This window comes from Sturnira hondurensis, unplaced genomic scaffold, assembly GCF_014824575.4.
Source record: "Sturnira hondurensis isolate 20B ecotype Veracruz unplaced genomic scaffold, ASM1482457v3 Scaffold0021795, whole genome shotgun sequence".
Classification (NCBI taxonomy): Eukaryota; Metazoa; Chordata; class Mammalia; order Chiroptera; family Phyllostomidae; genus Sturnira; species Sturnira hondurensis.
In genome coordinates this window covers 6,138,510-6,154,512 of record NW_028094426.1, presented here as the reverse complement: position 1 = coordinate 6,154,512, position 16,003 = coordinate 6,138,510, and the positions used below count along the sequence as shown (strand labels likewise).

Sequence of the window (16,003 nt, the reverse complement as noted above, 5' to 3'; positions counted from 1 at the left end):
TGGGCAGTCGCTGAGTCATGTAGAATCCTAAAGATGTGAACAGGCACAAAATAGGGTCAGAGTATGTAAATATGTCCAAGACTAGGTAAGGACAGGGAGGCTGGGAAGTTAAACATAGAAAGAGAGGCTGTCTTTCATACTTAAGAAAGGCCAGAGACTACTTTTGCTTGAGTTAAATCTAAGTCTGAGATATAAATTTTAGTGCTTCCTCATTGGCCAAATGAAAACAATACAAAAATTGGTTCATTTTCTTTCTTTCTTTCTTTCTTTCTTTCTTTCTTTCTTTCTTTCTTTCCTTCCTTCCTTCCTTCTTTCCTTCCTTCCTTCCTTCTCTCTCTCTCTCTCTCTCTCTCTCTCTCTCTCTCTCTCTCTCTCTATCTCTATCTCTATCTCTCTCTTTCTTTCCTCCTTTCTTTCTTTCTTCCTCTTCTTCTTTCTTCCTTTCTGCCACATTATAAGTCTTTGGATGTTGCAGACTTACAGAATTGCAATGTGCTCTATGGCACCACAATGGGCTTTTCTATCCATTCTGCTAAGAACATAGATTTAAAGGCTCTAAAGACTTCATTCTAATGAAGCAATACTCAAATGGTTGAATTCCTCTTCCTCCTTTCCTGCTTGCTTCTCGTTTAAACTGGCAAGACCACAAAGTTAGCAAAATTCTGCCTCATTATTTATTCCTAAGACAACATTTAAATTTATTCTTTGCCATAATGAGGCTTAAACTGGAGGGAATGCTGGCAACCAAGTCCCGATAGCAGGCTTAGTTCACCAAACATCCTGGTCAATTTTAATTGAGAAACTTTGCCAACTTACTGTGGTACAATAAAGGACCTTCATGTCAAATTTTATCTGCAGAATTGTGATCTACTGTGAAATAAAAATATTATTTCGTATACTCTGTGAATTTGAATGCAATATTTTTGTTTTTTACTTAAAATCAACTTTGACAGATCAGAGTCAAGGAACGTTTTCATAATGGACACTTCATCCAAAGAAAATATCCAGTTATTCTGCAAAAATTCAGTGCAACCTGTTGAGAGGCCTTCCTATAAAACAGAATATTCCTCCTCAGAGGAGAAACCCCCGTGCTGTGGTGAACTGAAGGTAACAAACAATAAAATGCTAAAAAAACTGTAAGTAGTTAACTGAAGAATAACAAAGAATTAAGAGGAGTTGGTAGTCTTGGCTCTCTGTCCAGATGCTTTGCTATACAATATAACCGAAAGCAAATTTTTTCTTTCCTAAAAAATGATCTCAATGCAATTTATTGAAACTGCACTTTGCCAGGCAGTAAAAGTAATCTCCATCTGACCGTATAGCTTAAATTCCCTTCCTTGCTCATTTGAATTCCCTTTTAAACAGAAAGCAGAGAAAAAGGAGAACCTAATATTTATTAAACATCTACCATGTACCAGATACCAGATATTATGCTTTGCATAGTTATAACATTTAATCTATAAGCGTTACATCATTTCCATTTTAAAAATGAAATATTTGACTTATTGATACACAGGAAGGGATGGAGGGAGTTCAATGGTGCTTTTTGTCACTCCAAGTTCCTATTATTTCTTGATATCAAACATTCACTCAACAAATACACATCTTTTTCTATATTAATGCTAACTTATTAATGCTATCATACACCTGGTCTAGCAAAATACATAAGCCAGATATCCAAATGTAGCATGCACCACCAATGTGAAACACACAGTCATGGGAGCTAAACTTGTTCATGTCGGTTTATGGTGTTTGTTTTATTTTCTTACCTATGAATGGCTCTTTCCTCTCTTTGCTTCGCCATACAATGAATCTTCTTTCAAACTCAAGACTCCTTTTAATGTCCTTTGAGGGAAGGAGGAAGAAAGAAGAAAAAAGGAGTTTAACGTACATTCAGAGTAAAAATTCTCTTACTTCCAAGAGAAATTGAATTTTTAGAAATGTACATACACTTGAGGCTGAAATGCTTGAATACAATTTTCAATGAGAAGTTTATTACATTCTTCTCCATTTGGGTTTTTTGTCTGTTTGTTTAGTAAGTTCCCAGTTGCTGCCAAGCTGGAGTCAGACTAAGTGTGACCTTTCTTATTTTCCAGGTCTTCTTGGGTGCTTTGTCTTTTGTTTACTTTGCCAAGGCCCTGGCAGAAGGCTATCTGAAGAGCACCATCACCCAGATAGAGAGAAGGTTTGAAATCCCTTCTTCACTGGTGGGAGTTATCGATGGAAGCTTCGAAATTGGTAGGTATTACAGGGGCCTGACTTCCCTTTTAAATACTAGGTCATCTAGGCATGACTAAAGAACATCCTCACTGTAACTTGTTCTCTCTGAGCAACAACAATATATTTCCAGATGTGCATTACTGTATGGGTCATACAGTTCAGAGTTCCCAGAGTGAGAGACTTCCCTGGAGCAGAGGGTAAGATGCTGTTAGTACTTCGAGTTTAAAGTATGTGGGCAGTGTCTTTACGGAAGAGTCTTAGATCCTGGAAGCTCTGTGATTGTGGGCAGTCGCTGAGTCATGTAGAATCCTAAAGATGTGAACAGGCACAAAATAGGGTCAGAGTATGTAAATATGTCCAAGACTAGGTAAGGACAGGGAGGCTGGGAAGTTAAACATAGAAAGAGAGGCTGTCTTTCATACTTAAGAAAGGCCAGAGACTACTTTTGCTTGAGTTAAATCTAAGTCTGAGACATAAATTTTACTTAGAATGGATGTAGAATCCTAAAGATGTGAACAGGCACAAAATAGGGTCAGAGTTGAGAAGAATCTGAGAATCAGAATCTGAAAATCAGAATCTCAGAATCATTGAGAAGAATCCAAATGGGCTGTATGAAAAATCACTATAATTATAGAAGAAGTTAAACCATTAAAGGGGGTTTCTACCCAGTGCCTGAGGAAGAAAAGAGAAGAATTCTGTTGACAAGAACAATAGAATAGAGCAGATAATAAAAATCCTTCACCCAGGTGTCTTTGTGGTATCTTTGGTTAGCAATTGGCTATAGACACTCTTTTAGAATTTGAAAAGACCAATTGAGTCCACTCAGAGTTTTGGAAGTACTTGAAAGGTTATGATCCCAGTTAGCTTCCCAAATTGATAAATAAGAGGCTTTAATTCTTTATTAATGTAGAATAGTAAGTAGCTCCGTGGTCACTACTGCCAACACGGGACTCAGATATATGCTGTCGTAAAAACCTCTGACTGCTTCAGTTTCTGCTTCACTTGACAACTTTCCCCAGATGAGGCTGATGCTCTTAGTCAATAGGTAGTTTGTGTAGCGAAGATGTTCAGAAACATCTGATCATATCTTTGCCTTGTGTAAACTCCTTGGGTAGTTGCTTTACTCCTAGATGCCTGCCCCGCCTATGACCCTGAATTGAATGAAGGGCCTTGGAGCCTCAGGGTAAGGGTGACACACTGCATCGTGAAAAAGCAAATAAGAAGAGGCACCTGGTGCCACTCAGAAGAATAAATCAGACTCAGAAAGGAGGACTAAACAAATAGAAAACAAAATATCAATTACACTTTATGTTCACTTTATAGAAAAAAATTATTTTAAAACTGAGGAAACTTAAAAATACTTCGCCCTGGCTAGTGGGGCTCAGTGGATTGAGTGGCAGCCTGAGAACAAACCGCTGGTTCGATTCCCAGTTGGGACACATGCCTGCATTGCAGGCCAGATGCCCAGTTGGGGGTGAGTGAGAGGCAACAGATACACTTATCTCTCCCACATTGATGTTTTTCCTCCCTCTCTTTCTCCCCGCTTTTTCTCTCTTTGAAAGTAAATAAATAAAGTCTTAAAAAAAAGAATCTGGTCTAAACTATTTCTTAGATTTTCAGGTCCCAGAACAACTTGACAGATTAATTCTTCTAGACCATTCTAAGGAACGAAATTACTTATTGGTTTAGATACAAAAAATAATTTAAAGTTTCCTTACTTTCATTACAAAATTTTATCTGAAACATTACAAGTTTGCTCTAGTTATTTTCTTTTCACAGTTTTTCAGAAAGATACATTTTTTCCACCATAATTTTAATATTCTCTTCTTTCCTCTCTCTACATTCCTTCCTTCCAAGACTCTGGACCCATTTTGACCTTCTGTCTCTAGCTGTCGATTCTTATTTTTTGCAGAATGATTTCGTTTATCCTTTCACATCATTTGGCATTATCATCTAATATACACTACATCCTCAATTTGGAATTATCATCTAATATACACTACATCCTCAATTTTGTCTCAAGTATTTTTTCATGACACAGGTTTTGTTCTCCAACAACCACAGAGAGTTGCCAAGAAAATAAAATTTTTCTATATGGACCTCCTCACATTTACAGATATTAACTCCTTGTTTCAAATATGTTCCATGTATTTTCTTCCCCATAGATATGAGTTTTGCTCTTTTACGTTTTAGTATGTACTACACTATGTATTTTAGATCAGTGTCAGGTTCACAGAAAAAATGGACCACAGGTGTTGATATTTTCTGTACACACCCTGCCTTCACACACACGTGCCCTCTCCCATTATACACATCTCTCACCAGCCTGGGACATTGTTACAACCGACAAACTACAGGACTCATTGTTATCATCCAGAGTGCACAGTTTATATGAGGTTCACCCTTGGTGTTGTACATTCTGTAGGCCTAAACAAATGCATGACATACACCCACTATTACAGCACCACACTGTGTACCACACTGCTTTAAAAATCCCTGTGCTCTGCCCAGCCACCTGTCCCCCACCCCTCGCCCTGGAAAACACAGATCTTTTTATGGTCTCCATAGCGTTGCTTTTCCCAGAATGCCATATGCTCAGAGTCATATAGTATGAAGCCTCTTCAGATTGACTTATTTCACTTAGTGATATGCATTCAAGGTTCTTCCATGTCTTTTCATGGATAGGTCATCTGTTTTTAGTGCTAAGGTAAAAGTCTCTTTTCTGGAAGAGTCACAGTTTATTTATCCATTCATCCATTAAAGGGCATTTTAATTTCTTCCAAGTTTTGGCAGTTTTGAGTGAAGACTATAAATATCCATGTGTAGGTTTTCATATGGACATAAAGTTTGACCTCCTTTAGATGAGTATCGACAAGCGTGATTGCTGGAACATATGGTAAAATATGGTTAGCTTTGCCCTGACTGGGTAGCTTGGCTTGTTGGAGCACCGTCCCATGCACCAAAAGGTTGCAGGTTCTATTCTGGTCAGAGCACATACATGAGTGGTGGGTATGATCCCCACTTGGGATATATTTGGGAGGCAGCCAATCAGCATCTCTCTCTCTTTCCCTTCCTCTCTCTCTAAAATCAATAAGAAACATATCCTTGGGTGAGGATTAAAAAAATGTTTAGTTTTATGAGACTACCAAACTGTCTTTCAAAATGGCTAGATGATTTTGCCTTCCCAGCAGCACTCATTTTTATTTTATTTGTTGTGACACTTTAACAAAAACATACACATAATTATCAATATGTGCGATACAAAATTTCCTCTACTAAACACTTACCTGTCAAATGAGAGATCTTATACTCAAATTTTTTCAATTTGAAAATAAAATAGAGGCTATATACTTCTGGGGCTACAAAGCCTGAAACCACTATGCAATCCCCTTTTCTCATCATCACGATTGTTCTCAAGGTTATAAAAATTACTGCTCTTTTTACATTCGGCCAAAGCTGGCAATGTGAATAAACAGTAGTAGATTACATGATTGCTTACAGATGTAAGGAAACACTCTTGCTAGAAAATTGGAAACATCGAGCAGGACTTGAATGTATGGCTACCCAACAGCCATCACAATCAATTGCCCCAGAATCGCTAAGTCCTTGCTCTATCCAACACGCCAGATCTTAAAAACTACATATTCCAAGTGAAAAATGGTTTCAACTTGATAGCCCCTTGACATCTGAGACCCTAAAGAGGGTTCATCAAAGGATGTTTCAGGAGCCACCCCCTCCAACACATCCGAGCTGGTATTAAGCCCACGGATGTCTTGGCCTGCCCTCACATCGATGGCACCAGAAACTGTCGGGAGCTACTAAGATTCTGCACTTTGACTGTTGCTATTTACTCACCACCTCCTTCCGGTCACTTTGTGCACAGGAAGGCATGAGAGCATCCTCCCCAAAGCACGTCCAGTCAGTTCACACCGTCACTGCACGCACCTTTAGAGACATTTTTAAAAGGCCCAATTCCCACCTTGATAAAGCATCCCTTAAGTATTTTTTAAAAAGAGATCGGTGGGTATATTGTGTGGAGAGTTTATGGATCATGAAATTTTTACAATAAGTATATAATAAAAATTATGTAACAGGTTATGTAATTGATGTGTTCCTAAATTTGCTTCTGCGTAGCAGTTTTGATTTCCATTTTGAGTCTTATCTTTTTGTAAAAAAGTATATAAACAAATCATAAAGTATCACTTGTGTACAACTATGAACTTTATCATTTGATTTCATTAAAGTCAGGTGCAGTTGTTGCCTGTTTTTTGAGGGGGAATATCAGCTAAGGCAAAAAAATATAATGTATGTTTCAAGAGCAAATGGGAAACTAATAAAAGTTTTATTAGAAAACTTTAATAAATGAAGAAACAATAATAAAGTTTAATGAAGAAACAGTAATAAAATTGTTTCAAATCGGCAAAGAAAATTTAAAGGAACAGCTAAACGACACCTTCTACGATTTGATTACAGATACAACACGTTAGAAGGACAAATAATTAGGGTGTATGTGCAAATGAGGTGGAAGGGTTTGTCCTTAAAGTATTCTGTCAAAGGAGTGACATGATTGGAGTAATGAGTCTGAAGGCAATTTCAACAGTCATCTCCGCTTGAAGGAAGGAAAGTCAAAAGATAGGAACAATGGTGGGAGCCGGTTTCGTCAAAACAAAAGGTGGCTAGACTAGTTACAGACATTCAGTTAAATTCATTTAGTTATTCTGATGACTTTTTCTGAGTTCTCTAACTTAGGAAAATTTTATTATTTCCCTCAAAGGGAATCTTTTAGTCATAACGTTCGTTAGCTACTTTGGAGCCAGACTTCACAGGCCAAAAATCATCGGCGCAGGGTGCCTGGTCATGGGCGTCGGGACGTTGCTCATTGCGTTGCCTCATCTCTTCATGCAGCAGTAAGTCTGACCCCATTGCCCTGTTCTTGCTCACACCCACCACTGCATTTCTCCCTTTTTATGGTTACAGTAAATTATTTAAATTAAAAAAACAGCCCAGCCCTGGCTGGCGTAGCTCAGTGGATTGAGCGCAGGCCTGTGAACCACACGATCGCGGTTCGATTCACAGTCGGGGCACATGCCTGGGTTGCAGGCCAGTTCTCAGCAGGGGACTGATGAGGGGCAACCATACATTGATACTTCTCTCCTTCCCTTCCTCTCTAAAGATAAATAAATAAAAAATCTTTAAAAAATAGCCCATGGTTTAAACCATGATAATTTACATCTTATTTTTATTATGTCCTCTTTGGGTGAAATTTCAGACCACTGCAGTTTTACTTATGATTTAAGAATCTGTAAAAAAGCTCTTTTACTACTATGTATTGACGTCAACAAAATTAAAGGAAATTTTCACTTATATGTCTTATTCAAATGCTTTCATTTAGCTGTGGAGGCAAATATATAAGCAAAAAGAAATTAATGTATTACATGATAAATATCAAATGGTGTCAGTTGGGTAATGAATGAATGCTGCAGCTAACACGCTGGGTCATGGTACACTGGGTTGGTAGGACACTGACATGAAGATATATTGTCAACTCAAATAAGTATTCAAGTTATCAATACTATCTCATAGAGATTCCTTCCTCCACAACAGTAGGAAGGAATTTCCTTTCCTCCTTGAACCCTGAAATCCACTCTTTGGACTTTTGTTAGTACATTTGTTAGTACACGCATACAGCTTTAGTAGTTCCGAAGGCTTTGGCCTTTGTTATGTCATTTTACCCTTACAATAATCTGTGGGGTAGGAGAACATAGTTTATACTTTTTTTTTTTATTATTTTAAAGCTAGACACCCTAACTTACACAGTCTGGTGACCTTCTCAGGTCGGGCTGTCGTGTGGTCTGCCTTCCTTGCGCACATCCGGTGCCTCCATTCTCTGTGGTTACCCATTGCTGACTGGCAAGTGACTTCCAGGACATGTCCAAACAAGTGAATGAGTTTCTAAATGATTTGTCAACTAATACTTCAATTATTGCCCACTCTAGATCGTTGCATTGTGACGTATTAGAGCTGGAGATACTTAGAAATGATCTGGTCCAAGCTCTTCTTCAGATTGTAGGGAAGTGACCTAGGACTCACTTACATACACAGTCAGATTTTGCCCTCTGTGGCCAGTCTGTAAAAGCAGTGCACATAGCTCCCTGTCTGGATGGTGTCCCTTTCCTTCACTTCTACTTGGAGAGGGACCTGAGGCTTCAGGACTTCTGCCTGCTCTTTGGACACATCTCTGGCCTCCTTTCCAAGGACAGAAGTTTACTTGTGTCACCGAAGGTCCTCAGAGGTGTTATGTGAGCCAATGGGTAAGGAAGGGGCAAAGGAAAAGGCTGAGAAAATGAGTCTCCAATCGCCTAACCCCCGCTTGATCTCTGATTTGAAAGCATTCATACCACGGGTCCCCTTTCCATCACTTCTTTTTCTCCTTCTTTGATTAAGCCTAATTAGGCACAGACCACATCTATAGCCCCCATTTTAAAAGTAAAAAAATTGAAATTTGAAGAACGTATTTGGTTTTCCTGAAGTGTCATCTGTGGCAATTAGTTACCAAAGTGGCACTTACATAAAATTCCATTCATTCAAACAACAAATAATTATTATGCCTGCAACAGTAGCTTTTTTGATAGATTGAATTGAGAAAGCTCAAATAATTAACAATTTTCAAAATACTGCATAATCACTATTGACACTCATTTTAAGGGTCCTGAGGCTTTGTAACAGTTCCTGGTATCTCTGGAATTATTTTTTACATTATTTTATTGTTGTTCAAGTACAGTTGTCTGCATTTACCCCCACACTAGAATTATTAAATTAAAAAAATTATATTCAACATGATTTTAATGCTCAATGCTCTGTGTAGCTAAGAACTGAAAAACAGGTTTCCTCATTAAGTGAAATCTTTCTGTATTTTGGTGAAGGAATCTTTGATAAAAGTGACAAAAACTATGAGCCTCTTCCCTTGAACACTCACATACATACAGAAATGTGACCTTTTCCATGAGATTCATGGACCCTCTGAATTGTCGGTTTTGCAAAATTGAAATCAATTAACCCATTTATTAACCTGAATATTTTCATAACTCTATACAGCTTTCCCTTACAACACAGAATAGGTTTGATTATTAATATTTTAATCACATCACCATGATTACCAGTCTCTAGTCACATACTGCCTGAATAACAAGAGGATCCAGATGACATCAGCTGTCTCTCAGCTGTCTCTCCTCCAAAGGGTGCAATTGGAGCAGAGAAATTGGCTCCTGAAGGATCATTTGAGAGGCAGTGTGGTGCTTGGGAACTCAGAACGAATTATTACAGCCCTATCATTCAGCTTCAGCTCTTTAACCCAGCTGCCACTGTAACCTCGTTAACAGAACAAAGGTTGCAATTAGAAACAATTTAGAGCCAGATTAATAAACTGAGAAGAAGTAGTATACCATCTGGACAAATGGCTCAGAAGGCCCGTGTATCATCAGTTCTCCAGAAGCAGCACTGCGGTCGCTCCACTGAACTTACTGCTGTAATAAATGCAGCGCCAATGACCCCGGTCGCTAAATCACTGCGCTTCCTCTGCCGCAGAGATAACCGTGATTTTACCAAGTGTTGGATATTTTTTCACCAAGAGAGTATGTGACTTGCGGTCATTATTTTATATTAAAGTGAGCTCCCATGAATAAGTCTTTTGTTTTCTTTCATTACACTAGATAATTGGTTCAAATATGGTATGTGAATGCCTGTGAATCAGATTTTCAGGTTGTCTCTTTAGCAAATTCCGCTATGAAATGCTGATTTGGTTTGGTGATACAGGTTCAGGGACAGGTGAGAACTCAAGTAGCCTAATGAGTCATGGATCAATATTACACATGTAGTATTTTTAGCATGATGTTAAATGAGTCCATACTATAAAGAAAATGTTCTCTTTATACAGGTACAGATATGAAAGGTATTCTACTCTCTCCAATTCCACTCGTAGCATCTCGCCATGTTTCCTGGAGTCTAACAGTCAATTACCAACCTCAGTTATGGAAAAAGCACACTCTAAAATAAATAATGGTAAGATGACTTTGTTTTTACTCTAATGACTAAGCAAGCCTTTTAAAAGCAAATATTACATGTGCTTTAGTATGGGCAAAATATCTACATATAATTTTTGCTGTCAAGTTTTACTACTTAAATTGAGATGTTGGAGTGCCATAAAAATTCCTAGAATATGAAGCAGTATATGATGTCTATAATATATATAGACAATCAAATAATATGGGATAAGTAGCATTAATTGCTGGTGACTGAGGACAGCTTCCAGTGGCTCAAAAATGCAGGCCAAGAAATCATTGTAAAACTAGCTTAGCATGAACAAATCTCGGTCCATTTCTCAGATATGATAGACATATGTTTTTTCAGAGAGCTAATTTTAATTTCTGTGTTCAGCCTCTTTTCATCAGAATAGAAAAAACTTAACCTCAATTTCTTCCTGTCTTCACCCTTTTCCCAGGGACTGCCGACATTGTAAAGATTTTACATGATAGTAAAGAGGGGAGTGATGGGAGGGAGATTTGGGGTGTTACTGGTGCTCTGTCATCTTATTTATCATCCTTCTGGCCACAGTGTTTGGTCATACCTGTCGTCTTGGGGTCATCTTATGTCCATGTTTTGCTCTGTTGGCGCAGCAGCCCTCTCTGATGCAGAAGTGACTATTTTGGAAACATGGATATAATTCTGCTTTCCACACAACATAGAACTCAGGGACTTCTGTTAGAAATAGAGAGTTCCATGCGGCCGATGCATGTTACACAGCAATGTTATGTATGCGCCACCCTCAGGGACATGGGAATCATCTCTTCCATGTTACAGCAGACATTGGAAACCCTGTGAGGAGCTTAAGACACAGTTGCCTAGCTTCCCTGTGCAACCATTTCATGTTTGGGGTCTTGCCACCTCCCTGGACTTGCCCTGCTCATCCTGGCACGGGTTCTCCTAGTTCATGGAGTCCAAGGCCTTCCTTACAGGTGTTTGCCACATCTCTGGGATGATTCATGGGCAGCAGTTCAAATCCCATCTCTCCATAGCCCTTCAGCATCAACATGCTCAACTTCTCCTCCCCCTCCCCCGCCCCCCAACAAACTCTCTATTTCTAGCCCGGGATCAATTTCTATAAAGTGTGGAAGCCCTTCTTTTATATACCTCTATTCTAGCCATCCAAATCTTTTATCTATATCATATAGCCTTTTCACTCCTCTAACATTCTCGTTAATGCTTTCTTTTGAGATGCTTTTCCTGCACAGTCAACGCTGGAGTTCTGGCTGTTTTGATGAAGGGAGGGGCCAGAGGATTAAAAGGAATGTAGAAAACAAAGGGGAGAAAGTGGGAAGGACATACTGGACATAAAGAATATGATGGATAATAAATTTAACCCAGGCCCACGTAACAAGGCAAAGAATTGAGCTAAAGAGTTTGGATTTTCATTTGTACACAATGTAGTCATTGAAGATATTTTATTTTGTTTTTTTTTTTTTTTAGACAAGGGAAGAGACATGATATGAATGACAGTGCAACTCATTAGGAAATATTTAAACCTTTAATGTTAAAAAAAGAAACATAGGGTTTAGAGGTGGGGAATTAAGATGTTTTTAATGTAAAGAGACACGTTATTAAATATGTACAGAGTATAAGATTCACAGCTCAATCCTTTTCTTTCCTTTTTCCTTTAAATTCATAGACATATGTGGACATTAGACACAGTGAACACAAGGCTCATCCTAAAGATGATAGTGGGGTAAACACAGACTCCTCAAAAACGCTGTATACACCCCCATTTTCCCCATAGCACTCTAGAGCAGTGGTATACAACAGAACCCTCTGTGATGGCAAAAAAATGGTCTGTACGGTGGCCATTGGCCTCATGGGACTCTTAGGTACTTGAAATATAGCTAGTTGACTTAGTAAATTAATTTTTAGCTTTGTGTAATTTTAATTATTTTAAATTTCAATAGCCACATGTGACCATGGCTACTGATGTTGGAAAGCACAGACCTAACATGTCTATACTTACCTGTAAGAATTACCCACCAACAAGCTTCTTAGAATAATACAAATAAATGTTAGGGCTAGAATTGACATCAGAGTCAATTTTGGGAGGAGTTCACATTATATGTTGGGCAATGAAATAGAAATTTAGAGAAGATGAGAGGGGTGAAATTAAGACAAGAAGAACAAGACAGGAAAGAACATGGTCTTTTTTGTTATGCAAACTGATTTATCTACGTGAAGGCATTCACCCCGGTTCTCCATAACCCATACATCACCTTCAAAAATTACTTTAAGGAAAGGGTTACTAACAGGTGAAAGTAACTCCTATGTCATAGGATTACTAGGAAAATTCTATTTAAAATTGCCTAGAAATGACTTAGCCCAGTGGCTGAGAGAAGGGAGTATTCAGAAGTGATTATTGGAGGTTGTTAGTATTATCCTCTTTATTAAAGTGACTAAACTCTTCAAAGTATATTTCACTTATGATATGGGAGTAATTATCCAACTTCACATATTCATACTAAGACATGGCTTTTATGAAAGCATTTTAAAGTCGCTAGCATTGAATTTCACTCTAAAAATACTGTGAAGGCTTCCTTTTGTTGGAATACTTATGCCACTAAAGCGTATAGGGTTTTTAATTTTTATACAGATTGTTTCCTAAACATGAATCCTAAAAATGATTATTCACTATCAACAATTGTAATTATAGGCAATGCTACCCAAAGTTGAACTATCAGCCATAAATTTTTTTGAATTTCAGATAAAAAATTAGTCAGATAAATGACTAAATTTAAAAATGACTACATTTTTAAATTTCAGATAAAATTTAGTCAGCAATAAAATTACAAATGATTTCTGCTGAAAAATAGATAAGTTTAAAGATTAAGGCAAGAGAAGTCTTTGTTCAAATTTTTGTGTTTTATCCTAAACAGGAAGATATTAAATGTTATTGGAGTGTAGGAATTCCAAGAACTTTGTTTAAGTATGAAATAAAAAGAAGAGAGAGAATAAGAAGGAAACATGAATAGCACCACCTAAATTATTGAAGTTACAAAACATTTCCCCGTCTTGCTCAAGCATATCGAATTGTGTCTGTGGCTTATTTCACTTCTGCGTTCTAATCCAATTTTAAGATAACTTGTAGGAATACAGAATAAATATTAACTTTGATCGTAATCTAATTTCAATCATCTTGTTTGCTTTTCTTTCAAGAATGTGAAGTCGACACCAGCTCCTCCATGTGGGTTTATGTTTTCCTGGGGAACCTTCTTCGTGGAATTGGAGAAACGCCCATTCAGCCTCTGGGCATCACCTACCTTGATGATTTCGCCAGTGAAGACAATGCAGCTTTCTATATTGGTAATGCTCCCCTTATTTGTCTTCTTAGGAAGCAGGGTACCTGGTTTTCTCAACTCCATTCTGAACTAAATCAAGCATGGAAGGCTTTTACTTCATATACAACTTCCATATTCAGTTTACACGTTTCTGAAGTCTATACTGGAATTTCAATAATATAAGAAACTTAAATAAAGGACCCTATTGTATTAGGGAAAGAACATCAGATTAAAAGAAAATAACTGTAAATTGAAGAGCAATGGTACATGACTTTGTGCAAGTATCTTCATGGACTTTATGGACTGCTGAAGCATTTGGGTGTGAGAGAGAGAGAGAGAGAGAGGTTAGTTCTGGTGTTATTTCCTTACTGAGAGGTAATTAATGCCTTAAAGGGTTCGTTTTTCTTCCAAAACTGAGAAAGAATTATTTCCTAATTCAATGAAGTTGAAAAGTTGACAAATGAAATGCACTCAAGGATTTGATGAAATATTTTCAGGTACTATTTAGATCTCCTTCACATTTTTTGGTGAAAATGGTATTAATTTACAAAAGTAAAGAAATAACACCTTATTTTTCTTAATTTTATTTTTATTTCATTTATTTATTTTTTTGTGTGCAGGGTGTGTGCAGACGGTTGCAATTATAGGACCAATCTTTGGCTTCCTGTTAGGCTCATTATGTGCCAAATTGTATGTTGACATTGGCTTTGTAAACCTAGGTAAGGAAACTTATTGTTATTTATTCATTTATTTTATTGTAAAATTTTAATGGGATGGTGTAAAAACTAGCAAATTGACTTTTTATAAAATGACAGGATGGCACTCTGTCATAAAATAAAAATAATCCGTGGAAAACTTACCATTGATAGAATCAGCATGCACATTAATAAATGGATTATGAAAAGTAGGTGGTGATTAGTACTGGATGGGCCATGGTTTTTTACTCCCACATTTTATTTTCACTTCTGCTGAGCCAGTTCAAATGCATGGCAGCATGAGTAAAACTGGCCACTCGTTGGCTCTTGTTGGTTTCAGGTACATCAACATATGACAATCACGCCAATTGGGGATGTATTGGTGACTAGCCAGAAAAAACAAGGATTATTGTGTTAAAATAGAATGCACAACTCTTGCATTAGTTGTTCTTCTTTAATCAAATAAACCTCAGCTATATTATAAAAACCTGATTCATTTGTTGATTCGTTAACCTCCAAAGCTTATTTTACATCTACTTTATCCCAGGTGCTATTTCACTGCAGTGAACAAAATAGCTGAGTTTATTGACTCCTTGGACTTTAAAATCCAGTCCTAGAGACCGATATAGATAAGGGAGGATAGGTGTGGTGGGTGGTACAGAGAAAAATGGTGAAGGGGACGCAGTGAAGTTGCAGTGATAAACGAATATAAACACTTTACCCAGTTGAATGCAGCGGCAACTGAGCCTCCTTGTCAAAGGACATGCTTATTTTTTTGCTCTCACAGAGGGTGATAGAGGTGAAGATTGTCATATGTTTTACAGGTTCTTATATATTTTGTAAAAATACTTGGTTTGGTTCAAAGAACTTTGTCAATGCTTACCTTTAGTCCAGTGAGAAAGGGTGTCAAAAATAAAGCTTTTATGATAAGATACTGATGTTTCATTTACATGTACAAACCTTGTTTCAGATCTATAATAGTTGTGAAGTACTGTTAAACATCATTTCGTAAGTAGCATTTATAGTGTTCCAGACTAGACTTGGGCCACAGGGTGCAGGACATAATTCCTTCTTTGAGTAAAATCTGAGACAGATGTGCAAAATGCAAATCAGAGGAAATGGCACTGATGTGGTACAGCTGGTGGCAGGTTCGGACCCCTCCTCACCATGGGTCCAGGGTCCCTCTGCCGAACCCCAGGGCAGAGTTTACAAACCATGGGAGTCCAGTGGCTAGACTATACTTTAAATCTAAGGATCAGCAGAAGAAATGATGATGTTCCACCCTTTTTCCTTGGAATAGCAAGATAATAATGTTCAGATTAGAAAAAGTTATGTATGAATTATTGATGTTTTGATAATGTGATTGAGCTAACACTAGGATTTTTTTTTAAATAAAAGAGGCTTATTTAAACACATTGGCTTTGCTGTGTGTGCTACTTAGCCATCCTCTCTCTTTTTCAGATCACATAACCATTACCCCAAAGGATCCCCAGTGGGTAGGTGCCTGGTGGCTTGGTTACCTAATCGCAGGAGTCTTAAGTCTTGTTGCAGCTGTGCCTTTCTGGTGTCTACCAAAGAGTCTTCTGAGACCCCAAAGCAGAGAGGATTCCAGCTCTTCTGAGAAGTCCAAGTTTATCATAGATGATCACACAGAGTACCAAACACCCCATAGAGAAAAAGCAAAAATAATGGAAATGGCAAGAGGTGAGCCAGATTCTC

The 16,003-nt window shown here is 37.7% G+C and overlaps 1 protein-coding gene across 4 annotated transcripts in view; it reads left to right on the top strand.

Moving 5' to 3' along the window:
• Positions 1-16,003, top strand: part of SLCO1C1 (solute carrier organic anion transporter family member 1C1) — a 42,371-nt gene that overhangs the window by 2,869 nt on the left and 23,499 nt on the right. For 3 of the 4 annotated variants that reach the window (XM_037033832.1, XM_037033831.1, XM_037033834.1), the window contains exons 2-8: positions 954-1,107; positions 2,097-2,238; positions 6,995-7,127; positions 10,154-10,278; positions 13,468-13,614; positions 14,210-14,308; positions 15,746-15,988. In XM_037033832.1, coding sequence (XP_036889727.1) covers positions 979-1,107; positions 2,097-2,238; positions 6,995-7,127; positions 10,154-10,278; positions 13,468-13,614; positions 14,210-14,308; positions 15,746-15,988 — 1,018 coding nt within the window. In that variant the 5' untranslated portion in view covers positions 954-978. The remainder of the gene's footprint in view (positions 1-953; positions 1,108-2,096; positions 2,239-6,994; positions 7,128-10,153; positions 10,279-13,467; positions 13,615-14,209; positions 14,309-15,745; positions 15,989-16,003) is intronic. The other variant, XM_037033833.1, reaches the window with a different exon arrangement.